Raw genomic sequence first — 23,695 nt, 5'->3', positions numbered from 1 at the left:
GGTGCCACTGTCACTGGAAGGTGGTTGAGACGGTAAGGCCACGCCACGTTCGACCCCCCCCACCCCCGCCATGCTCCCACAGAGCGAGGACGGCATCAGGGCCTCCCCAACACCCGCTTTTACAGATGAGCGCACGAGGCAGCTCGCCAGGCAGAGGACTGCGGATTGCAGAGGGGCGGCTGCCCCCCCACGCCGACCCCTGCCCAGGCGCCGGAGGCTGAGGTGGTCACGGGCGGGCACCCGGCCTGGCCGCCCCCGCCCGGGAGCCGCCGCGCTCCGGGCCGCAGGCCTGCTTTCCCTCCCGTCTGTTCCTTCGCTGACCTGAGATAACTCCCCGGACTCAGCACATTTCCCCGGAGAAGTGCAGGGACAGCACCGCACAGGGCACCTGCGGTGGGTGGAGGGGGCGGCCGCGGAGACGGCCCCCAGCGGTGAGGCGCCCGAGGGAGGCTCAAGGGACTGGGCACGGGGTGAAACGTGGCACAGTCAGCTCTGGAAGGTGCCCGAGGCGGGGGGAGCGTGAGGCTCGGGTCCCTTCCCGGCCTTTGAAAGGCCGCGGACTCCGTGCCTGTCCTGTGAGCACGCACCCCCCCCCCCCTTGCAGTCCCCAGGGACGGCCCGACCTGGGCAGCACGCTGTCGCCGCACTGGCCCGGACCGTGGGGGAGGCAAGACTCGGCCCCCCCACCCCAGGACCCGACTTTGTCCTTGCCTCTCCCAGCCTCATGTGCATCGCTGGCACGGAGCCTGAAGCAAGGGTTTGGTGCAGCGGGTTGGTCCGGAGAGCAGGAGTGAGGGGCCGGGAGGATGGCGCAGGGCGGGCCCCTGTGGGCCCCTGAGGAACTGGGTAGGACATTCCTCAGGACTATCTACCCGAGAGGAAGACGAGGGAGTATCAACCCCCTGGGCTCCCTGTTGGCCCAAGACCCCATACCAAGCGCATCCCAACCTCAGGGCCTTTGCATACGCCGTGCTTTGTGCTCATGATGCCCCCCAGTCCTGAGTCTTCTCCCAGCAGCTCCTTCTCCTCTGCTAGCAGCTAGGAGGCCACCTCCACCCCGTGATTCCCTCTGTAGTCCTTCACAACTTGAAATTATGCACGTCCTTGTAGGTCTGCTGGTTCCCGTCCCACCAGATTGGACATGTCACACGAAGACACCGGTCTGTGTCTGACCCTGCCGTGTGCCCCATGGGTGCCGACCTGCTGGGTGGCCCCACGCAAGCGCAGACCCTCTCCAGACTGCCCGCGACCCTGCCTGCGGCGGGCGTGCCCTCAGGGTCCTCAGGGGGCGCTGTCCCTGCAGGGGGACACTTTCCCTGCTGTCCTCTCTCCAGCCGGATGCGGCCTCGACCTCTATTCAGGGACATCGGTTGACTCCGGCTGTGAGCGAGGTGCTGTTTGAGCGTCAGAGCCGGCCAGATTTCTAGAGGCGTAATCCGTATTTTATCTGCCCGGGTCTTTTTTTTTTTTTTTTTTACCAATTACGAGAAAAATAGCTCATTGTCATGTGGGATCCTGGACAAGATCCTGGAACAGAAAAAGGGAATCAGTTTCAAAAAAGAAAACAACAACAACAACAACACATAGAGAACTCCAAATAAAAGGTGGAGTTTGGTCAGTAGTCATGGCAATTCCTAATATCATCAATCGGTCATTGCAACACTCCAATATCGGTGTCTGAGTTGCGACAAGAGTGCTTGTCTCCTAGGGTTTCTGTAACAAATTACCACACGTTTGGTGGCTTTAAAAAGAATCACACGTTTATCAACCTCATGTTGTGGAGTCAGAAGTCCTAACACCCGGGCGTGGGCAGGGCCGGTTCCCCCCAGAGCCCCAGGGAGCCCCCTCTCCCCCCTTTTCCGGCTTCCAGAGGCCCCGCATCCTGGGCCCGCGGCCCCCCCTCATCCTCAAGGCCAGCAGCACGGGGTCCGCCCGGCTCTCTGCCTCCCTCTTGTGACGACGCCGGGTCCCCCGGGCCCCCAGGGTCACTCCCGCCTCAGGGGCCTTGACAAGGTCCCCTCTGCCGCATGAGGGGACACGTCTGCAGGTTCTGAGGACGAGGACAGGGACCTCTTGGGGCGGTGGATTATACCACTGATGAGAAAGAGTAGACAGAAACTCTCACATCTTTGCAACTTTCTATAAATGTAAAATTATTCCAAAATAGAACTTCTCTTTTTAAAAAACCTTTATAATGTTTTTATTTATCTTGGAGAGAGGAGGGCGCGAGCGGGGGTGGGGCAGAGAGACAGAGGGGGACAGAGGGTCCGAAGCGGTCTCCGCGCTGACCGCGGGGCTCGAACCCACGAACCCTGAGATCGTGACCTGAGCCGAAGTCGGATGCTCAACCGACTGAGCCCCCCGGGCGCCCCTGAAATAAAAACGCTCTTAAAGAAATCAGAGTCAGAAGCAGGAACGCAGTCACCCGTAACCCTGCCCGGAGATCATCGTGGGCGACAGGCGGGGTTTATTCCTTTCCGCTTCCTGTCAGAGTTTATGTGCCAGGGATATTCTCTTCCGTAAATGGCACCACATCGTGCGTAACTTTCTTGATTTGAGGCGAACACCTTAGACGACAGGCCATGTGTGAGTAACCTCCCCCCCCCCCCGGCCCCCACCGCCACCCCATCCAGCTGCACAGGCCTCCCCGCCAGGCGTCCTCGCCCTGGGCCCCCAGCCACCTGGCCTTTGCTGGGAACACTCTCTCCCTCACGCTCCTGTCCAGCTCCCCTTGCTCTCCAGGTCCTGCCTCCAGTGTCCCCAAGCCCCCCTCCCGCCACTCCCTCACCCATTCAGATGTGGGGACCCTGCTGCGTGCAGCTCGGTCCCTCCACACCTCAGTGTCCCGACCCATTGAATGGGGTGAGGATTCATCTCGGGCGCTCCAGAGACCCAGAGTTCTGGAGCGCGGGTGGCAGGAACCCCCCCACCCCATCTCCGCAGGAGGCTGAAGTGCCCTGGGGACCACGTGGCCAGGCCCGAGGGATCACAGGAGGCCACGGGGAGTTGGGGGGGTGGAGTGGTGCACCAGGAGGCCACGAGGGCCGCTCCTGGGCACTTCCTAAGCCACAAGGTCACAAGGCCTCAGAGGTAGCAGAGCCCAGCCGACCCACATCCGCAGGACCGGTGTCCCCTCTGCCTCAGGGACGGCCCGGGCTAGAGCTCAGGGTGAGGGACCGCACGGACTGCCCCCCTATTGGAGGTCGAGGCCGGGGCACCGGGAGGGGCGGGGGAGGGGCCGAGATGCCGCCGCACCCGGAGGCTGAACCTCGCGGCCACCCCTCCACCTGCGCGAGGTTCCCGCCCGAGCTCTTGGCCTCCTTCCCTGGGAATCTGCCGAGTCCGGCCGGGCGGCCGCCGGAGCGCGGAGGCGGGAGGCTGGGGCCCGGGGGAGCAGGGGCAGGGGCGCGGGCCCAGGACACCGTATCTGCACCCCATCCCCACCCGGCGCCGTGAGCGGCATCTCCCCAGGCGCTAGGCCCCCGTGCAGGGCCAAGCACCTGCTGCGTACCCTCCCTGCGGGCCTCGGGGACTGCTGTGTGCGCGCCGCGGAGCGAAGACGCACCTCCGAGGCAGGGCGCTTGTCCACTAGGGGGAGCTGCGGGACCAAACCCGATTTACTTCCGACGCCCGCCGGGCCCCGGGCCCCAGCTCACGCCCGCCGTAGGCGCCCCCCACCCCCACTCCTGCTGTCCTCTCTCAGCCCCCCTCCAACCACGCTTCACCTCACCGAGTCACTGAGCGCCTCCGGCAGCGCTGATCCACCGGTCCGCCCTCCTTCCGCCCAGAGGCTCCCTGTCCCTCGGCCCCTAGCACCGCCCCCCCCCACCCCGCCCACCCCGGGGCCCCTGGGACGCAGGCCCCAGTCTCCGTTCAGTCCTCGCTCACGCCCCGTGACCTCATCCGTGACTCTAGACATCCCGCCGTGCCAAGGACGCCCACACGTCCTGCAGGACACAGCCCCTGCTCTCCCAGCCTCTTCTTGGTTGACCCCCAGACGTGTCCCCCCACACCCATCCGGAAGTGACCTCTGGACCTGCCCTCCCCACTCCCACCCTCCCGCAGCAAATGGGCACCTCCCTTCCCAGCAGCTCCGGCCAAGCTCCCGCCTCACCTCTTCCCGACGGGGCTCCTGCGGGAGCCTATACGCTCCACTCCCCGACAGCTGCGCGCCCCCTCCCCACCTCCACCCTGCAGGGCCGCACAACGCCGGTCCCCGCAGGAGGCGGCTGCCTCTTCGCTGCTTTCCTGCCCCGACAGCAGCCAGGGGTGGCTTCTCCCAAACTAGGGCACGACTCCCACCGCCCTGGCCTCCACCCCTTGGCCCCTCTCTGACCTCCCCCCACCCCACCCCCCCCCACCCTCCTGACTGTCCCTTTTTCTCTCATTCTAGCCTCCGGGGCTCTGCACGCGCTGTTTCCTCTGCCTGGGCTGCCCCCTCCTCCTGGTGATCACCTCTTGGGCGAGGGCCTCCCTCCAACCCCACCTGCAGGGGGCCTGGGACCCTTCTCTGTGTCCTGAACAAGAGGCAGGATTGCCTGGTTAGCAGGGCTGTTCCTGGCTCCCCCTGCGCATAGTACATGCTCAGTAAACACTGCCTGAACAGATGGCCTTGAGCGGCCCTGCCCCGAGCCCCTCCAGGCTGGTGGGCAGACAGAGCTGGACCGGCACCCCCGTCCCTGTGGTCAGGGCCGGACACCCCACAGCCGGCTTCCAGGAGGGGGGGCAATCAAGCTGAGCATGGGCTTGCCCAGCGACCAGGGGGGCAGGCCGTTCATCGACCCCTCGGTGGCCCCATCTTCTCGAACCTGTCAGGAAGCCTCATGGGCAACAGCAAGGAGGCAGGGGAGGGGTGAGCCCAGGGCCCCTGCTGCCTCCCTGCGTGGGCAGGGTGAGGGGTCAGTGTGCCCATGCTAAGCTGGGAAAGGCGGGGGTGACGAGGAGCCCTAGGGGGACCCTGTCCTTGCCAGTCCCCGGAAAGAGCTGAGGTCCACTTGGAAATGTCTCGGTGAGGAACTCTGCGGACCCCACTGTCCCGATGGGAAAATAAGTCATGGGGCGGGGGCACGCCCCTGCGCGAGAGGGTCTGGTTCCAAATCGCTGCTCAGCCTGGGAGGGCGGAAGGCAGGGTGGGGCACGTCCTCTGGTGACAGCAGTGCCCGGGAATGCTCCTGGAGGGGCTGGAAGGGGGCTCTCCGCCCCCCACGCCCGGCCCCTCGAGCTGAGCTTCTCCCAGTGCATTGGGGCCCTGCTCTGGGGTGGCCGGGACCCGGAGTGGGAGCCTCAGGATTGCAACCGGGCGCGCGGGTTCCTCAGTAGGGTAACGTTGAGGGAGGCTTCGGGGGAAGGACCAGGGGAGGGAGGTACTGACCGGGAATGGGGACCCTCGCGGGGACGCGATCTAGGCGTCGGTGGAAACGGGACAGCGTCCCGGACTCCCGGAACCACGGCAGGGCCACCTCGGTTCTCGCACATTCCCGAGCCCTGAGCGCGACGCCCGGAATAGCAGCCCCGGGGTGGGCGGGGGGGGGGGGGGGGGCGGGGGGGGGGGTAGAGGCGGTCGGTTCCCTCACGTCTCTCCCGCCCCGGGGCTTTCCAAGGTCACCGGGATACGGACTCTGGAACACCAGGCCGTGGTCTGAGGCGCCGGCGCCCGCGCGGGGCAGTCCCCTGCCGTAGATCCGCGCCGAGGCGCGCAACCGCCGCGCGAGGGCGCACGGGGCTGCCCCTCCGCCGGACCCCGGCCTGGGCGCGCCCTGGGAGGCCGGGTGGGAGGGGCTGCTCCTGGCTCCCCCCGCCCCTCCCCGCGGGCCCCGCCGCTTCCGCCTGTCCTGCGGCCGCCCGGGGAGCCGGGACGTGCCGCCTGGGCTCTCCGTAGCCGGTAAGTCCCTCTTCCTATCCCCCCACAATCCCGGCCGGCGTCTCCTCCCCGTCGCCGGGCCCGGGCCGGTGAGGGGCTGGCCTGGCAGCGATCCCAGGGTGGGAGAGAGCTCATCCCCGCCCCCTCCTGGGGAAACTGAGGCCTAGAGGTGCGGCTTGCTCCGGGATCACACATGCAGGCTGGGGCGCGGCCAAAACGGGAAGTGTCATGCTCCTCGGGGAGGGTTCTCTGGGAAAAATGGCGCTTCTAGCACCGGGTTTGGACTCCCACCCCAGGGGCTAGCGCTTGGTGCGTGTGGTGGGAGGGGGCTGCGTGTGGAAAGGCCACCCCCCCATCTCAGCTCTCCAAGGCCAGCCCGGACTCGGGGTTCAGAGGGGCACAGATACAGCCGGCTACACAGCTCTGGGCAGAGAAGGGCCCTGCCCAGTGGTCCCCAAGGTTCTCAGCACCCGGGGCCACCATGCGTCCCAGCGCCTGATGCCCCAGGTCCGAATGTCAGCGCCTGAGAACCAGGGAAACTGAGGCTGGAGAGGGTCCAGAGTCCACTGGTACAGGACCAGGGCCCTGGAACTCAGGGCTGGAGAACTCCAGCTGGTTCTTTCAGTCCTTTGGGCACCCTGGCCCTGGCCTGAGAAAGGACTCACGGGGTGGCCGCTTCCCTCCGCCTTTCTCTGGCAATGCCATGGTCACGAGGAGGGTGTGGATGGCAAGGGACTTCACCCTTTCTCTGACAGATGGGGAAACTGAGGCCCTGGGAGACAAGTCTACCCCTCCAGTCCACTCACCCCCAGAGGCCTCCCTCTTTCCTGCACTACCCTCATCAGTGGCTCCTTTTCCTCTGCAGGCTGCCCTTGGTGGAGCCCACACCCTCTGCACATGAGGTCACGGGGCACCGGCTGGACTGGGGCCAGGTCAACCCGCCTTGTGACCCCCAATCCAGGGGCTCCCTGCCACCACAGGTCTGGGAGCCGAGGTGGCCCTGGAGGCCCAGGTGCAGCCAGGGGGCTTCTGCCCGGGACTCAGCCCCCGAGCCAGCCCCGCCAGCCGCACCTTCTCCGCAGTCCCTCATTCAGCGCTGGACTGAGACCAGCTGATCCCCATTGTACAGATGGGGAAACTGAGGCCTGGGGATGTGGAGTGGCTGGCCCTTGGCCACACAGAAAGGTAGACGCGTTGACGGTGGGGAGAGTGGTGATGGGGTCCCGACACTGGAGATTCCTGTGCACTGTCCCGGAATGGTTCCTTCCGTAATCAGACACAGATTAAGCACTTGCTGTGTGCATGTAATCAGATGGCAAACAATAGCAATAAAAGCAGATAATTCTTTGAGCTCTCCCTCCCCCTCACCAGGCTCTGTGCAGCCTGCTTTTCTTATCTGGTCTGACGGACCCCTCAGATTTTCCTGTAACGGGGGCCCTGTTATTACCCCACTTTTTAGAGACAAGAACAGAGGCCCAGAGAGGTTAAATGACTGCCCCAAATCACACAGCCAGTGGGCACAGAGCTGGGGTTCCGACCCCGGCCTGCTGGCGCCCCCACTGCCGCGCCCTCTCTGCTCCCCCACACCCCGCCCCCTCCAGAACCTGCTTCTGCTGTGGACCCTCCTGAACTGTGGTTTAGGGGGCAGTGCCCAGGTAAGGGGGGACACGAGTCCAGGGAGCCAGTGGGCTTGGGGACCTGGCCGGCGGTGTGGGGGCCACTGGCTTGTCTCCAGGCCGATGGTGCCTCTCTCTCCCCAAGTAGGGTCCAGGTGAGTGGACCCCCTGGGGTTCCTGGAGTCGCTGTTCCAGCTCTTGTGGGCGGGGTGTCTCTGTGCGCAGCCGCCGCTGCATCTGGTGAGCGCAGAAAGCTGGGGCTTAGCAGGGTGGGGTGGGAGGGGGGTGCCTGCCCCTCCTCTCCCGCCAGCCCGCCCCACTGCTGGCCGCACCCTCTGCCTGCCCACACATGCTGTGCCTTCTAATCCCACTGATCCGGCTGGAATGTGGGTGGGGGCGGCCGGGCCCAAGGGTGGGCAGGCCAGCTCTGGAAAGAGGGTTACTGGGGGTCCCGACCACACTCTGGCCCTCTTGTTCCTTGTAGGCTTCCCGGGTTAGACACATGCTGGGGAGACACCCATGAGTACCGCCACTGCCATTTGCCGGTAAGTTCTGTCCGCCTCCGGGGCCCTCGGGTGCGCCTTGAAGACTTCCTGCTTCCCCACTCGTGCCCCCCAAATACACCTGCCGCCCTGCCAGGCTCTCTGGGCTCCCCTGGGGCTCTCCCAGCCTCGGACCTACCCATCTTTGTCCTCAGGACTGTCCCCCAGGGGCCATTCCATTCCGAGACCTCCAGTGTGCCCTCTACAATGGCCACCCCGTCCTAGGCACCCAGAAGACTTACCAGTGGGTGCCCTTCTACGGTGGTGAGTAGCCTTGCCTCCTGTTGGTCCACAGGAGGCAGGGCGAAGGGGCTGCTGAGAAAGAAAGACGACCAGAGGATTGCAAGAGAACATCAGCACTGGGGCTTTGAAGGATGCATAGGAGTTGAAGTGGAGGGGAAAGCAGGTGTGAGGTATGAAGCAGCACAGGGAGGCAGGGTTCGTTCTGCACGGGGTTGAACACAGCCTGAGGATTTGCGTGGAGCCGTATCCAGAGGCCAACAGTTCTCAAACTTATCCCGGTGGCAGGAATTGTCGCCGCGTTTAGCTGAAAATAGCAAGTTATGTAACTGTGTGCCCGGGGCAGTGTGCCTCCGCATTTAAGGGAAACAGACAGCTTTAGACACCATAGTGGAAGCAGATACAGATAAGAAAAGCTGACAATGGAGAAGATTCCATCGGTCAGCCTCGTGGGTGTTTTGGTTTTTTGTGTGTTTTTCCCCCCCTAAGAATTAGAGGAAATTTGCCATGATCCCCCCCCACTCCCCCCCCCCCCCCAGAGGCCCTCCAAGGCCAGCTTGGGCTCTGTGCCAGGCAGGGTCTGCCAGCCAGGCTCAGAGAAGTGGGAGCCAGGAGGAGCACGGATCCCTGCGGCTGTGAGCTTGAGCCTGTGACCAGACTGTCCACTGTGCCCCACTGCCAGGCAGCCGGGAAACTGAGTCCGGGGGAGGGCCAGTGACACACCCAGCTGCTCTGCATTCAGTCAGTACTGAATACTCCTTTTTTAAAATTCTTTTTCTCCCACTGTTTATTTATTTTTGAGAGACAGAGAGAGGAAGGGGCAGAGGGAGGGGGGGGACAGAGGATTCAAAGCCAGCTCTGTGCCCACTGCAGAGAGCCCAGTGCGGGGCCCGAACTCGCAAACTGTGAGATCATGACCTGAGCCGGAGTCGACACGTAACTGACTGAGCCACCCAGGTGCTTCAGCACTGGGCACTTTTTATTGGGCACATGCGGGGTGCAGGGCCCGTGTGCTGAGTGACTTCTGCCCACTGCCATACCCCAGAGCCTGGAACGGTGTCGGGAAAGTAGTAGGTGCTCTGTGAACGTTTGCAGGACGAAAGTATGAACAATGGGCTCCCTAATGTTAGGGCTTGACAGGAATGCATGCATGCGTGGGCCCCGGGTACTTGCCTGGGAGGGTCTGGGAGCTGAAGGCAGACGCCACCTAAGTTCCAATCCTGGCTCTAACCAAAGCCTCCAAGTGTGGCTTTGGCTGAGTCCCTGGGCCGCACATGCCTGAGGGGGAGGAGGCCAGAAGCCCCGACAGACGTCCTGGACTGGCCCAACAATTCCTTCTGTCCCCAGCGCCCAACCAGTGCGACCTTCACTGCCTGGCCGAGGGGCACGCCTTCTACCACACCTTCGGCCGCGTCCTGGACGGCACCCCCTGCAGCCCCGGGGCCCAGGGGCTCTGCGTGGCCGGCCGCTGCCTCGTAAGGCCTCGCCGGGCCCCGCCCCCCGTCCACATCCAGGCCCTGGCCACGGACCCCACTCCTTTCTCTCCCGGGTCCCGCCCCCTTCTCCAAGCCCCGCCCCCAGGACCGCACCCACCCCGCCCCATGTCCCGCCCATGCCAGGCTCCACTCCGCCCCTTTCCCCTTAGGTTCCCCCCCCCCCCCCCGGCCCCGCCTCCTAGGGCTGTCCCAGGCCAGGGGCTGTCCGCGAAGCCGCGCTCGTCCTCCCCGCCCCTGTAGAGCGCCGGCTGTGACGGTTTGCTAGGCTCGGACGCCCGCGAAGATCACTGCGGCCGCTGCGGCGGCGCCAACGAGTCGTGCCTTTTCGTGCAGCGCGTGTTCCGTGACTCCGGTGACCGCCCTCCCCGTCGTACCCGCTTGCCCAGAGCGGGCCCTTTAACGAGCCTCGGGCCCGGAAGCGAAATCCCGAGCTGATTGGGCAGTCCGTGGCCCAGCCCCCTCCCTCTCTTCATTCTGACTGGTTACTGTCAGATGGCCCCGCCCTTCCCGGAACAGATGGGGTTTTAACCCTTTCCCAGCTGCACTTAAGCGAGAATAATCTTACCTCCAAAAGTTTACCGAGCGTTGTGGAGGTGCCAGGACCCTGGCTAACCTGCTTACCGCAGTATCTCATTTAATCCTCAACTCATCCCTCAAATACCCTCCCACTCGCGCCCAACGCCCTCCTTTCCTTCCGCCCAGGTGCCTTCGCTGGGTACTGGAACGTGACCTTGATCCCCGAGGGCGCCAGACACATCCGCGTGGCCCACCGGAGCCGCAACCACCTGGGTATCGCAGGGCCCGAAGGGGGAGGCGTCTTGCTGGCCGCCTCGGATACAGCCGGGGAGGCTGCGGCTGCGGCTGGGGGGGAAGGGGTGCGGGAGGCGGAACGGGCCGGTTCCCGGAGCCCGGGCTGACCTTTCCCTTGCAGCGCTGATAGGGGTCGACGGGCGCTACGTGCTCAACGGGAACTGGGCGGTCAGCCCACCCGGGACCTACGAGGCGGCGGGCACCCGTGTGGTCTACACCCGCGCTGCGGGGCCAGAGGAGACGCTGCGCGCGGCTGGGCCCACCTCCCAAGACCTGCTCCTGCAGGTGCGGCCCAGGCTCTGCGGGGGCAGCTGGGAGATGGAGGGGGCGGTTGGCTACTGGATGGGGGCGGGGGGACGGGGGCCGGAGGGGGGAAGCTGGGCCATCGGGTCCGAGTGCGGCTCCCTCGGCGTGACACCCCTCCAGGTCCTCCTGCAGGAGCCCAACCCCGGCATCGAGTTCGAGTTCTGGCTCCCTCGGGAGCGCTACGGCCCCTTCCAGGCGCAGGCGCAGGCCCTCGGCTGGTCCCTGCGGCAGCCGCAGCCTCGGGAGGTGGAACCACAGCCCGCTGAAGCCCCCGCGGCCCCGGTCGCCGTTTCCCCGAGGACCCCGCCCCCCGCCCCAGGTGAGGTGGGGACGGCCCGGTGGGAGCTAGCAGGCAGCTGAGGTCCGTGCCCCTCACCGTGCGCCCCCCACAGACCCCTGCTCCCCCTGCCCAGACACTCGAGGTCGCGCGCACCGGCTGCTCCACTATTGCGGCGGCGACTTCGGTGAGAGACTCCTGACCCCAACCGTTACCTGACTCCTGGTTGACCTGAACTTCAGCCCTGTCCTGCTGACCCCTGACGGCGATCTGACCTTACCCTTGACTCCTTGATCTGACTCCGACTTGACTCCTTCTGCCCCTAATGGGACTCCTTGATCTGACCCTTTGCCCTCATCTGAACTTGGACCCCTCCTTGATCCCAGGCCCCTCTCCACAGTCCCCAGGGACCCCCAGTGCTCCATCTGGCCCCGGTTCCTTTCTCTGGCAACGGGGTGCACCTGAGGGGGGGTGCCCAGGGTGGAGTGTCCAGTCGGCCTCAGCTAAGTCCTGCCCACAGTGTTCAGGGCCCGAGTGCTGAGCCGCCTCCAACAGGCCCAGGAGACGCGCTATGAGGTTCGCGTGCAGCTCATCTATAAGAACCGCTCGCCACTGCGGGCCCTGGAGTACGTGTGGGCCCTGGGTCGCTGCCCCTGCCCGCGGCTGGACCTCCATCGCGAGTACCTGCTGGCCGTCCAGCGCCTCATCAGCCCTGACGGCACTCGGGACCGGCTGCTGCTGCCCCACGCTGGCTACGCCCGAGCGTGGAGCCCTGCCGAGGACAGCCGCGTGCGCCTGGCTGCCCGACACTGCCCCGCCTGAGCCGCGGGACCGGGCCCCTGCCACCTACAGCAACAGAGGCGTGCCTGACCGGGCTCAAACTCAGCGTATTTCCCGTCTTGCCCCGGCTTCCAGTGGCTTCCCGCCTACTCCACATGCTTAGCTGTCCCTGCACAGTCAGATCCACTGTCATGAGCAGGAGGCACTGGTGAGGGAGGACACACTGAAGAGACGCTCTTATTTCCTCTCTCACTCTGGCTGCCAGGAAGCTCATAGATGATTTATACTTAGAAACTTTGTGTCTGCTTTTATTTGCTTTGCCCCATGCTCTCTTTCGTAGAGACACTGTCACAAACGGGCATGGCCCAAAGGAAGGCTGCCCAACAAGACCTTGGAATAGAGCAGTTTCCCCTCTTGCCCTGGTTACCAGGACGTTCACTGCTGTTTAACTCCCTGACACTCTGTGCTCTCTCTTCTCACTGACACACGTACGCCTCATGTGTTCAGAGACACTGTCTCCAACAGACATGCTCCCTAGAAGACACGCCTACCCAGGTACTGGAAGGTACCCATTTCCCCTTTTGCCCCGGCCACCAGGAAGTTCGGAGATAATCTTGAGCGCCTCAGCAAGTCTGGCTGGGTCTTTCTTTCTTTCCTTTCCTTTTTTTCCTTTTCTCCTCCTTCGTCCCTTCCTTCCTTCCTTCCTTCCTTCCTTCCTTTCGATTTTATTTTTAAAATAATGTCTACGCCCGATGTGGGGCCCGAACCCACAACCCGGAGACCTAGAATCACATCCTCCCCCGACTGAGCTGGCCAGATGCCCCTGGCTGGGTTTCTTTCGGACAACACTGCCCTCCATCCCTGTTTCTCCCTATTTAATCTTTGCGAGCACTTTTACGACGAGGACACCCCAGTGACACATACGCGGCTGCAGAAATTCCAGGATGTGCTGGGAGTCAGACCCACGGTCACGCTGTCACGGTGTGTGCACACACTCTCACGTGCACCCCAGCCCTCCTCCTCCTCCTGGTCCAGTGCCCCCTCCCCACGCCCCCTGAGGGCCACACTGCCATCTCATGCCACCCAGGGCCCCGGTCCCTGTCCTCCTGTGTTCTCCTGGATATGTTCTACTCATCAGTCTTCTGGGGCCAGGAGGGCAGACCTAGGCCAAGTGTGAATTGGAGGTACCTGGAGGGTGTCACCCAACAAAGCTTCTCGGGGCACTCTGGAAGGGCCACCCTTTACCTTCTCTCCCTGGATGGGACAGTCTGGTCTTCTGTACCGTCCGTGGTTGTGTTTTCCTTTAGGACACAGGACGCTCAACTGTGGGTCTCAGGCTCAGTGCCTGACCTTGCAGGTGACCTGTGGCCGGACTCTGCCCCTCCCTGGGCCTCAGTTTCCCCATCTGCGAGTATCCTTTCAGCCCCTCGCAGCTCTGAGCATGGGAACCGCATCCCTCGGACTCCTTCCCCTGCCTCTGGGTCCCAGACCTGGCCCCGTCCCTGCGGCAAGTACTGAAGCTGGGGCCCCCCTGGGCCCCCCTTCCCCCCGTGTTAAACGGGGCACAGTGCTGGAGGGTGGTGTGGGGCCTGGGCGCCCCCTGGTGGTAGGACGGGAAAGGAAGGGACGCTAGGCACCTGGTGATGCCTGCACCCAGAGGGCCCCTGCCTCTCCCCTGGGTGCTAGCCTTCCTCAGCAACACCTCTCCCCACACTCTGGCTTCCTGACACTGGCACCTACACCCAAGGCCCCTTTGTGCCCGTCAGGGCTGCCCGAGGTTGTCCCTGCACCTCTGCCACTGAGTGGGCTATGTCGGGGACTGGGGGGGGGGGGGGGTCCACGGGGCAGCCCTGCCTGAGCTCCCGGACCGGCTGGCCCAGCCGGTGGAGGAGAGACCAGTGCGGGATGCACCCTGGCAGACAGGACCCCTGAGTGGCACCCCGCTCCGTGAGGCAACATCGTTTCCAGGGCCGATCGCGTACCAGTCGCTGCGGACGGTCCCTTGATGTCCTGATTTGCTCTTTCGCTTTAAAAGAAACACGAGGGGGCGCCTGGGGGGCTCAGTCGGTTGAGCGTCCGACTTCGGCTCGGGTCACGATCTCACGTCCGTGAGTTCGAGCCCCGCGTCGGGCTCTGGGCTGATGGCTCAGAGCCTGGAGCCTGCTTCAGATTCTGCGTCTTCCTCTCTCTCTGCCCCTCCCCCATTCATGCTCTGTCTCTCTCTGTCTCAAAAATAAATAAAAAACAATAAAAAAAATTTTTAAAGAAACACGAGGGGGGGGCGCCTGGGGGGCTCAGTCGGTTGAGCATCCGACTTCGGCTCAGCTCATGATCTCACAGTCTGTGAGTTCGAGCCCCAAGTCGGGCTCTGTGCTGACCGCTCGGGGACTGGAGCCTGCTTCGGGTTCTGTGTCTCCCCCTCTCTCTGACCCTCCTGTGTTCATGTTCTGTCTCTCTCTGTCTCAAAAAAAAAAAAAAATAAATAAATAAATAAAAAAATTAAAATAAAATGAAATAAAACAAACACTTGAACACTTAAGAGAGAAAAGACGCCGCTGGGATTGTACAGATGTTCAAATCCCGCGCACGAACACGCACTCCAGGTGGTCAGAGAATGGCAGAAACGGGGTGACCCCAGGGCTGTGTCGTCCTCTCCACAATCCCCGGTCTCGGTTTTTAGCAGTCCCTGTGTCCCCATGGGGATACACAGTGCCCATGTGGTCGCCGGAAGGGACCACGAGCGAGGACGGTCAGACTTCCCTGCAGCGAGCTCCCTTGGCCGCGACAGGTGGGTCATCACTGGGGCTTCTCTGAACCCACAGGGTTTGTTAAAGGGTAAAGAACACAAATGCGAGTTCGAAGCTTGCGTCCCGTCCGTAACATAGCGATTCCGGCAACGATGGTTTCCTTCGCCCCCTGAAGTTTTCCCCACGACATCGCTGGCTCTGGGGTCCTGATGCTTTTCTTACTATGTTTAATTCTCTGCGGCCAGCACCCCCCTAATGCCTGCCCCGGGCCCACCTACTCTCTCTGACCCTGAGCCAGGGTTAACCCACGGAGGGCCTGGGCCCCCACCGCTGCTGAGAGCCCCGGGCCGTCCTACAGCCCACAGGGTTACCTGCGGGTCACAGGGGACACTGGCGGGACCACTTTGGGCGGGCTGAACCCTAGTCTCCGGAACCTGTGACCAGGACCTTGTTTGGCAAAAGGGCCTTTTCAGACGTAACTAAGAGTCTGAAGACGAGATCATCCTGGATTACCAAGGTGAGCCCTAAACCCAGTGACAAGTGTCTTTGTTAGACGGAGACAGAGGAGACAGCCACATGGCCACAGAGGCAGGCACTGGAGGGACGCGGCCACGAGCCCAGGCACGCCTGGGGCCTCCAGGAGTTGGGACAGGCGGACAGGACCTTGCCCTGGAGCCTGCCGAGGGAGGAGCTCGGTCCTGCCACACCCTGACCTCCGCTTCCAGAATGTGGGAGAATAAATGTCTGTGATTTTAAGCCTCCCAGCGTGCTCGTGGCTCTTTCCAGCCACCCCACGACACTCAGAAATGCTCGCCCTGCACTCTCTGACAGGTGTGCGCCCCGAGGAAACCAGAGCTCTGCTCACCGAAGGCCGGTTCTAGAATGTTCCTGGCAGCTTGAGTCGCAGTAACCACAAGCTGGAGACCACTCCATCGACGGTGGATGGTGCGCACGAGCCAAATGAATCCTGTCCAGCAGCCCCAGACACTACCGTGTGAGCGACCCCTCCAGCGACGCGGTGCGTCTGATGGACACGGCTCTGAGCCGGACAGGGAAGCACGTGGCCACTGCCGGGTGGCTGGGAGGGGCCATGTTGTCCCCGAGTCACTGCTGACACTCTTCCGTATGTTTAAGTGAAAAACAAAACAAGTCCGAGGGACTAGATGTCATTGTTGCCACGTGGTGAGCTGACCCTGGGTGGGCCGGGGACCATCTCTGGAGGGACACCTCTAGAGCCCATTGTGCTGTCCCCCTTGGATGGCGGGGGACAGCGCCAGGTGCACAGAGAGCCCGGTACCGCCACCCTTTCCCCGGACTACGGCCACCCCACGTTGTTCAGACAGTTGGGCCAGTGAAAAGCAGATTCCCAGATCCCTGTCCCCAAAACCCGTGTGGACCTCTCAGCAGGGCGGGGGACTCCTTAATGATTACCCTCGATCCCAGCGAAGCCTGCGTCCCCAAGCAAAACCCAAAGTCCTCACCATGCCGTCCGTGTGCTCAGGCTCACCCCAGACTCCCCTCCCTTCTCCCCCTCATTCAGCTCATCCACGCTGACCACCCCACTCTTCCTCTAGCCCGCCAGGCACAGTCCTACCTCAGGACCTTTGTACGTGCTCTTCTCTCTGCCCGGATCACTTTTGCCCTGGCTTTCGCAAGACTCGTGCCTCTGACCTGACTTTCCTATCTCCTTCATGCCTCTACTCAAATGTCACTCCCGCAGACAGGTCCTTCTCTGACTGTTCCTGATACCGTTGCCGCCACCCCCCACCTCCCCACTGCATGTTTCCCTGGAACATTCACCTCCCTCTGACATCCGTGTTTATCATGCTGATCATCGCCTCCCCAAATCCTCAGGAGCAGAGATTTTTTTCTCTCTCTGGGCCATCACTCTTCCCTTGACTGTTGGAACAGTGTCTGGCATACAGTGGGTGCTCAATAGTTGCTGAATGATCAAACGAATGAATCGAACCCATCGCTCGCCAGCGGCCACCACCAGCCGCGGACAAGCTGGGACTGCTGGGGCAGGGAGAGGGATTGTGGGACACGGCACAGACACCTCAAGTGTGTCCACATCGTCTGATGCCCCTGGGGCAGCATCACCCCCAGCGGAGAACCACGGAGGTATAAGCCTTGTGAGCATCTGCCTCGTTCATCCTGACGCTCCTCCGTGTTTCCCCCGGGGCTGTGACCAACTGGGATCTTGGAGAAGCAGGTCCTGGGTGAGGGGCTGACCGAGCTGGACGCTGCGGGGCCCCGGGGCCTTCCTAGTGTGTCTGCAGATGCCTGGCTGGGGACTTGCCTTTGGATGGGACGAGCCATGAGCTTACAGCCCCCTCTCGGGTGGGGCTGAGACTCTGGAGGAGACACAGGTGACACCCCGCCTGCCTTGGGCCAGAACTCCAGGGTGCACTTCCTGCTCAGGGTCGGGTCTCCCAGCCGAGACCAGCTCCTTGCTCAGCGGCCGCCCCACCCACCCAGCTTCCGACTCGGGCTCTGCTTCGAGGAACCCCACCTCGAATGGGGGGTGTTCTATTGTTTTGAAGACGCCGTGGGATTGAGTTTGCCCTTTCTTAGACTCTTCGCGTCTCTATCCACACAACGGGCTGGGCACCTTCCTTCCTTCCTTGTGTCTCTGCCTGGTTTTACGATCAGGGTCATGTTGGTGTCAAAAAAGAAACCGACTAGGGGCGCTGGGGGGGCTCAGTCGGTTAAGCGTCCAGCTCTCGGTTTCAGCTCAGGTCATGATTTCAGGGATTATGAGTTCAAGCCACGGGTCAGGCTCTGCGCTGGCAGCGGGGAGCCTGCTTGGGATTCTCTCTCTCAGAAGAAGTAAACTTAAAAAAAAAAAAAGAAAAGAAACCAACTAAAGACAAAACGAGACAGGAGAGGAGCCACGGGCTGTAGGAGGCCCTGCGGGCGACACCCCCTGTCTTCCCCCAGTCTCCTGCCCCCCACCTTGGCTGGAGGCGCCCTGTGGTCCCGGGCCAGGTGCTGCTGGCAGGGGGCGCGGGCCGGAGGGGAGGACCGCTGCCCTCCGCCCACCCCCGGTGGGACGGGGGCAGGGAAAGCCTCAGGCGTGTCTGTGACACTGGCCCCCAGGGCTCCTTTCTCCCCCCATCGCACACCCGCCCTCTTCCGTCCTTTCCCCAGGACCCCCTCCCAAATAAAGGACTCAGATGCCAATTCTCTCTCGAGCTCTCCTCTGTGATCCTTCTCAGCCCCGTGGCAAGACCTCAGGCAGGCGGGGGCGCCTCTCCGGGCCTCAGTCTCCTCATCTGCGAAGCGGGGCACGCGGCGTCGGCTCCGGATCAGGAGACGCCGGCCAGGGGCTCCCCCACCCCCGAGGACACGGCCAGACGGGTCGTCGGATGAGCTTTATTGAGCCCCCCTAGCAGGCCAGATGCTTCAGCCGCCAGCAGTGCTGCAGGCAGCGGAGCCCGTGTCTGAGGTGCGGCCAGCTGCACGTGACCTCCGTGGTGGACTCGGACGTGTACTCGGCCGAGGACCCGCACAGGCAGGGGGCCGGCAGCTGGGGCGCCGAGGTGCTGCTGGTGGGCGGTGGGCTGCCCTTGGAGGCCTGGGGGGCCGGCTCCCCCGGCCCATCCGAGGTCTTCTTGGGGGGCTGCGCCACGGGGGGGCCCCGGCTGGGGGAGGTGCTGGTGCGCTGCTTGGGGCCCGCGGGCTGGGGGGCCGGCTGGGGTTGGCCCGAGGAGGTGACAGATGACTGGGGGCGCGGCCGGCCGGAGGGGCTCACTCGTGCCCGGAGCCGAAGCCGGTTCTGAGACTTGGAGGGCAGCCGGGAGCCGCCGGCCGGGGGGTCCGGCGGGGACTGGCCCGAGGTGGTCTGGGAGGCGCTCCCGGGGAGCGGCTTGCTCGGGGAGGCGGGGCTGGCGGGGGGCTCCCCTGAGGCGTCGGTCGAGGAGTTCGTGGAGGGCTTGGGGTGTGACGTGCCCCCCAGCTCGCCAGGCGGCAGGTCTGCGTAGCGGCTGGACGAGGGTTTCACTTGTCCTTCTGGGGCTGGGTCACGCTTGCTTGGGCTGCAGAGAGAGGCCGTGGGGGGGTGAGGCAGGCCCGGCCCCGGGGCCGCAGGGAGTCGGTCGGGGGCAAGGCGGCCGCCCCCGGCCGGGGCCGGGGCCGTCTTCCCACCCTCCGCGGGGACAGCGCCCGCACACGCAGGCCCTGCCGCCCAGGCCCGGGAGTACGTACGCTCGGCTCCAAGGGCAGCGGCGGGGGTGACGAGAGCCCGGCCGCGGGCCAGGGTCTGCAGGACTGGTTCCCGAAAGCGTAGGAGAGAGAGGCTGACAGTGAGGGGGTGCAGCCACACGGAGGCCAGACAGGGGCCGGGCAGGGGCAGGAGGGAAAGCGGGCAGGGGCAGGCGGGTGGGGGGCACAGACGGACAGGGCCTGCGGCAGACAGACGCCCCTGCACCCTGTGAGCACACACCGTCCCGGGTTATTCCCACTGCCACGTCCAGGGCTCTCCCGCCGAGGTCTCTCACGACGCTGTCCACGGCCTCGTGGTGCTTTAGAAACAGCGGCCGTATCGCGCGATGATACAGCATGTGAGCCCCGTTCCAGGGCCCGGGAACCATGCAGAACAACAGGAAGGCGCACTGCGGGCACGGGGCGGGGGTCGTCAAGACCCGTGCAGGGCGGGCCTCCCCCACCAGATGGACCGCCTCCGTCAGACCCCCCCCCCCGGTGGGGGCGGGGGGCTAGCTCCGCAGAGAAGGGGCCGGGTCTCCCCCTCACACCCCTGGCCTCCCGGGCACCTGCCTGCTCCCGGGGGCCCCCAGTCCTGCGTGCGTCCCGGGGGCCACCCACCTTGCCCGCGTAGTAGAAAGGGAACCAGGACAGGAGTAGATCGCTGAAGAACTCGGCCAGCCCGAACAGTCCATACACCACCCAGTAGGTGAGCCACACAGTGTCGTCTTCTTTGCTTGGGCTCTCGATTGCTTTGATTCTGGGGGCGGGGAGGCGCGCGGAGTCAGGGGCTGTCCAGAGCCCCCGACACCCCCTCCCAGCGCCCGGACAGCCAGCGGGCACTCACGAAGCATATGCTGGGTACACAAATCCGATTACATTGCACAGTAGAGACGCCCCGAAGCCGAACAGAAGATACAGGCTTAGCAGAGTGGCGGCTCCTGCGGGAGGAGAGGGTGTGGGCAGGGCGGCGCGCTCCGAGCCGACCCCGGCACCGGAGGCCTCCTCCTGGCCTGGCAGACCCAGTCTGCCACAGTCGCTGCCCCTACGAGAGACCCCTCCGGGATAGGCCTGCTGCCCCCGCAGCGCCCTGGTGACGCCTACTATGGCCCTGAGCCCCGTGTCTCCTCGTGTGTGCAACCAGTTATCAGTCGGTCCCCCCCACCCCCGAACGGTGAACTCCCCAAGGGCAGGTGGGGACCTTGGCCCTGATGGGTAGAGTAGTTGCCCAATAAACACGTGTTGAATGAGTAAGTGACCATCTCCAATCCTAACTGCCTTACTCTGGGTCCCGAGGGGAGGGCCGGGCACAAACGCCCAGCATTTGAATGCAAACAATGGGAGAAAAACCTAGAAGTAAGGCTGTTCATTCCTTCATTAAGATGTGATTCCCGGAGGCGCCTGGGCGGCTCAGGTCAAGATCTCACAGCTCGTGAGTTCGAGCCCCGCATCGGGCTCTGTGCTGACAGCTCGGAGCCTGGAGCCTGCTTCGGATTCTGTGTGTCTGTCTTTCTCGACTCCTCCCCCGCTCAAGCTCTGTCTCTCTCCCTCTCAAAAATAAATGAACATTAAAAAAAGACGACTTGATTCCCAGTGAGCAGAGAAAGGCAACATTGGTAATCTTTATCTCAATACGGTTTTTCATCCTGGCCACCGCAGACAATCCGGGCCAGAACATCTTTCGTGGGGGCGCCCCGGGAACTGTGGGGGCTGAACAGCATCCCTGGCCCCCACTCATCCGTGCCAGGAGCGCCCCCAGCCGCGACAACCACAGATGTCCCCAGACATTGTTCAGTACCCCGAGGGGGACAGCATAGCCTCAAGTGGGGGCTGTTGTCTTAGTGGGAGACAGCTGAACGTGGTAGCGTCCCCCAGACCCAGGAGAGCCCTCTGCTTTTCCACTCACTGCGTAACACCGAGCAAGTCTTTCTCTCTGCTTGGAGCCTCAGTTTCCCCATCTGTCAATGGGGTGGTAATGACCCTGCCTCCTCAGGTGGCCTTGGGGATAGCTAATACCACTCAACAGAGAGAGCTCCTCTTTTCTACAGGTTTGCTGAGCACCTTCTGGGGGTACAAACACATTCCCAGTGACGGGGCCCGGAGCACACACTGCTGGAGGAGGTGGGGAGCCAGGAGTGTTAGCTGCTTTGCAAACAGTCCTGGTAAACACTGCCTTCATTAAGTGCGCAGGTCTCTGTGCTTCCCTGCTGTGTCTCACTCACTGGCCAGAACAACAGGGCAGCTGGGAGGAGGGGGGACCAAGGTCACTCAGAGAGCCTCTGGGCTCCTGGGAGCATTTTACAGCCTCCGGCCTCCTCCCCAGGCGGTTATCTGTAGAGACAGAGGTCACTTGCGTACCAAAGGGCACCCCCTCCCTTCCCTCCACCTGGGTTAGTCTTTATCCCTAGGGTCTGGGGTCAGGACAGGGAAGGGGGCCTCCCCAGTTGGCCCCAGGAGGTCTGGTCACTGCCTCATCTGGGTTTCCTTTGTTACCTGGGCTGGGGATTTGACCATCTGGGGCAGGTGGGGCCCAAGGGGGATGTCACGCCCAATTGCTAGTTGGGGGGAGCAGGTTTCCCAGGGCACCTCTCCCTCAATCCCTATTCCTGCAGCCTCAGCAACGGGAGGATGACCTTGGACATTTGAGGGGGGGCACCATCCCAGAGATCAGCCACAGTCAGGGCTCAGGGAGGGGGGTGGGTAGGGAGGGGTGAATGCTCCAGACGGGGGCGGGGGGGGGCAGAGGCAGCCTTCCACAAAGCCCCTGATTCTCTGGGCCTCAGTTTCCCCCCCCCGTGCCTCCCAGCTTCCCCGATAGGCCCCTCCCCAGTGCTCTATGACTAAAGCCCTGCCCACGGGTATCAGGGATGTGGAAAGTCAGCAGAGAAGTCAGGGCCTGCTCCCAGGGACAGGTTCCTGGCTAGGCTGACATGGCCTGGGCACTGAAGGCCTGGGGGAGTAAACTGTGGACCTTCCCTGCCTGGCACGGATTCCCCAGCTGGCGGAAAATGGGAGGAAAGTGAACTGCTGGGATCTGCACACAGAAGGTGCTCAGTACATACGTCCCTGTCCTCACCCAACCCCCTCCCCCCACTTCTGGACAAAGTGTTCCTGGAATTCGCTCCAGGGGGCTTCCTGGAAGAGGTGGCATGGGGCCTGGGACATGGAAAAAGAGGGGAGGGAGCGTTTAAGGAGTACTTACTAGACAGTTTGGGAGAGTGGCAGGGGGCATCCAAGGCCACTGAGGAAGAGGAAGAGGAGGGGGACTGGAGGGGTAGCAGTCAGAAGGGCTGGCTCCCCGCTCTATGGCCCCCCAGCCAATATTTGCCCAACCCCACCACAGGGTCAAACAACCCAGCTCGACTAGTTGGGCACAGTGGGCCAAAGCACAGGGTGGGAGAGGGACAGGGCACCCCAAGGGGAGGTGACTGGTAGGAAAACAATGGGGGGAGGGAATGGGAGTGACCCTTCTCCTCCTGGCGAGGAGCATGGGGGAGGGAAAAATCTCTACACTTGCTTCCAGGCTGATGTTCCTGTGGGACGGGGGTGTGGCAAGACTCCCAGGGCACTGGCTGTCTCCCTGCCGCTCTCTCCTCCCCCAGGGTGGACAGAACAACTGGAAGAACCGGACTTCGGCCTGGAATTCACCCAGGGCCGCGACGGAGGGGGCAGCGAACGGTCTCCAGACCTGAGGACTGGTGTGGAGGTACTACCGGGCCTGAGAGAAGGAGTGACACTAGCCAGAGGTCGCAGGGCGGGGGCAGAGGAGGGGCTGCGGGCAGACGCAAAGTCCTGGTCCACGACCCCTCAGGATCTGTCTCACCAGGGGGGTGCTCCCCACCGTCCGAGCCCGGACCCTGCAGAAGACGCCGGCCGGAAGGGGCCAGGCCCGGGACCCCGTTGCCCCAGGGCCTCAGTGTGCCCATCGGCGAAATGGGACAGGAGCCCAGAGCGCCCCGGACTGCTCACCCGTGGCTAAGTACCGCTTGTCGACACCTGTCTTGGCTTCGAGCGCCCTTAGCGCTTCGGTGGCCAAGTTCCTTTGTTCCAGAAAGTGCTCGAAGCGCTGGCGCAGGCCGTCCATGACACCGGCGAGCCGGGGCCTGGCAGCCCGAGCTCGACCGCGGCCCCGCACACCTGCCCCGCAGCGCGCGTGCCGCTTTACCCAGGTGCGAGAAGCCCCGCTCCGCCCCCGAGCTGGTCTCCGCCCCTGCGCTGGTCTCCGCCCCCTGCCCCCCACTCCGGCCAATGGGAGGGCAGGGCGGACAAAGGAGGTGGGGCCTGCCCCTTCTCCCCCGCCGCATTGCCCTCTGGCGGGCCGCGGCCGCCCCAGCTGCGACGCCGGGGGCAGAGGGCGGGGCGCGGAGGCCGAGGGTGCCGATTGGCGGAGCGGAAGCGGGACGTAGCTGATTGGAGGGGTGGGGTCATGGCCGGGGATTATTGGCTGAGCCTTTGCGGGGGTGGAGCTGGGGGAGGAGGAGAGAAGGGTGCCGAGGGGCGGAGCTGACGGGAGGAACTGGAGAAAGGCCAGAGCTGATTGGCGAGAACAGAGGAGGGGCGGGGTTGACCATAAAGGAGCGGGGGACAGACTCTCGGAGGAGGGGGGGGATGGGACGGAGCTAAGCTGGGGAGGCGGGACTTACTCAGAAGAACAATTCCGGTTGGGCCGGGTAGGAGGCAGGACTAATTCTAGAGGGAGGGGTGGGCAGGCAAGGGGGCGGGGATAAAGGGGCGGGCCAGGGGTAGCAGCCTTGCACACTCTCTTCTAGGTCGGTCGGAAGTTTTGGTCACTGTACAAATGAGGGAGACTGAGGCTCC

The 23,695-nt window shown here is 63.7% G+C and overlaps 2 protein-coding genes across 7 annotated transcripts; one reads left to right on the top strand and one right to left on the bottom strand.

Annotated features, from left to right (window-relative positions):
- Positions 1–5,185: 5,185 nt before the first annotated feature.
- ADAMTSL5 (ADAMTS like 5) lies at positions 5,186–12,226 on the top strand. 3 transcript variants are annotated; one of them, XM_060629738.3, is made up of 14 exons: positions 5,186–5,320; positions 5,601–5,881; positions 6,726–7,045; positions 7,320–7,515; positions 7,625–7,716; positions 7,961–8,021; positions 8,174–8,282; positions 9,606–9,733; positions 9,995–10,106; positions 10,457–10,543; positions 10,686–10,849; positions 10,991–11,189; positions 11,263–11,334; positions 11,668–12,226. In XM_060629738.3, the coding sequence occupies exons 3-14, from the start codon at positions 6,990–6,992 to the stop codon at positions 11,967–11,969; spliced, it is 1,578 nt and encodes a 525-aa protein (XP_060485721.2). In that variant the 5' UTR covers positions 5,186–5,320; positions 5,601–5,881; positions 6,726–6,989; the 3' UTR covers positions 11,970–12,226. The 3 variants fall into 3 exon arrangements, with proteins under 3 accessions (XP_060485721.2, XP_060485722.2, XP_060485720.2); XM_060629739.3 differs by lacking the exon at positions 5,186–5,320 and having other exon boundaries at positions 5,537–5,881; positions 11,003–11,189; XM_060629737.3 differs by lacking the exon at positions 5,186–5,320 and having other exon boundaries at positions 5,539–5,881.
- Positions 12,227–18,035: 5,809 nt separating this feature from the next.
- On the bottom strand, positions 18,036–23,480 carry REEP6 (receptor accessory protein 6). 4 transcript variants are annotated; one of them, XM_060629733.3, is made up of 7 exons: positions 22,847–23,072; positions 22,080–22,118; positions 19,725–19,818; positions 19,499–19,637; positions 19,119–19,287; positions 18,881–18,943; positions 18,555–18,711 (listed from the first exon to the last, which is right to left on the bottom strand). In XM_060629733.3, exons 1-7 carry the CDS (start codon positions 22,959–22,961, stop codon positions 18,674–18,676), a joined length of 657 nt encoding a protein of 218 aa, XP_060485716.2. In that variant the 5' UTR covers positions 22,962–23,072; the 3' UTR covers positions 18,555–18,673. The 4 variants fall into 4 exon arrangements, with proteins under 4 accessions (XP_060485715.1, XP_060485716.2, XP_060485718.1 ...); XM_060629735.3 differs by lacking the exon at positions 18,881–18,943; XM_060629734.3 differs by lacking the exon at positions 22,080–22,118.
- Between the last annotated feature and the right edge of the window lie 215 nt (positions 23,481–23,695).

Source organism: Panthera onca, chromosome A2 (assembly GCF_046562875.1).
Source record: "Panthera onca isolate mPanOnc1 chromosome A2, mPanOnc1 haplotype 2, whole genome shotgun sequence".
Classification (NCBI taxonomy): domain Eukaryota; kingdom Metazoa; phylum Chordata; class Mammalia; order Carnivora; family Felidae; genus Panthera; species Panthera onca.
Note: the sequence above shows the minus strand (reverse complement) of the source record. Positions and strands in the feature narration are given on the sequence as shown.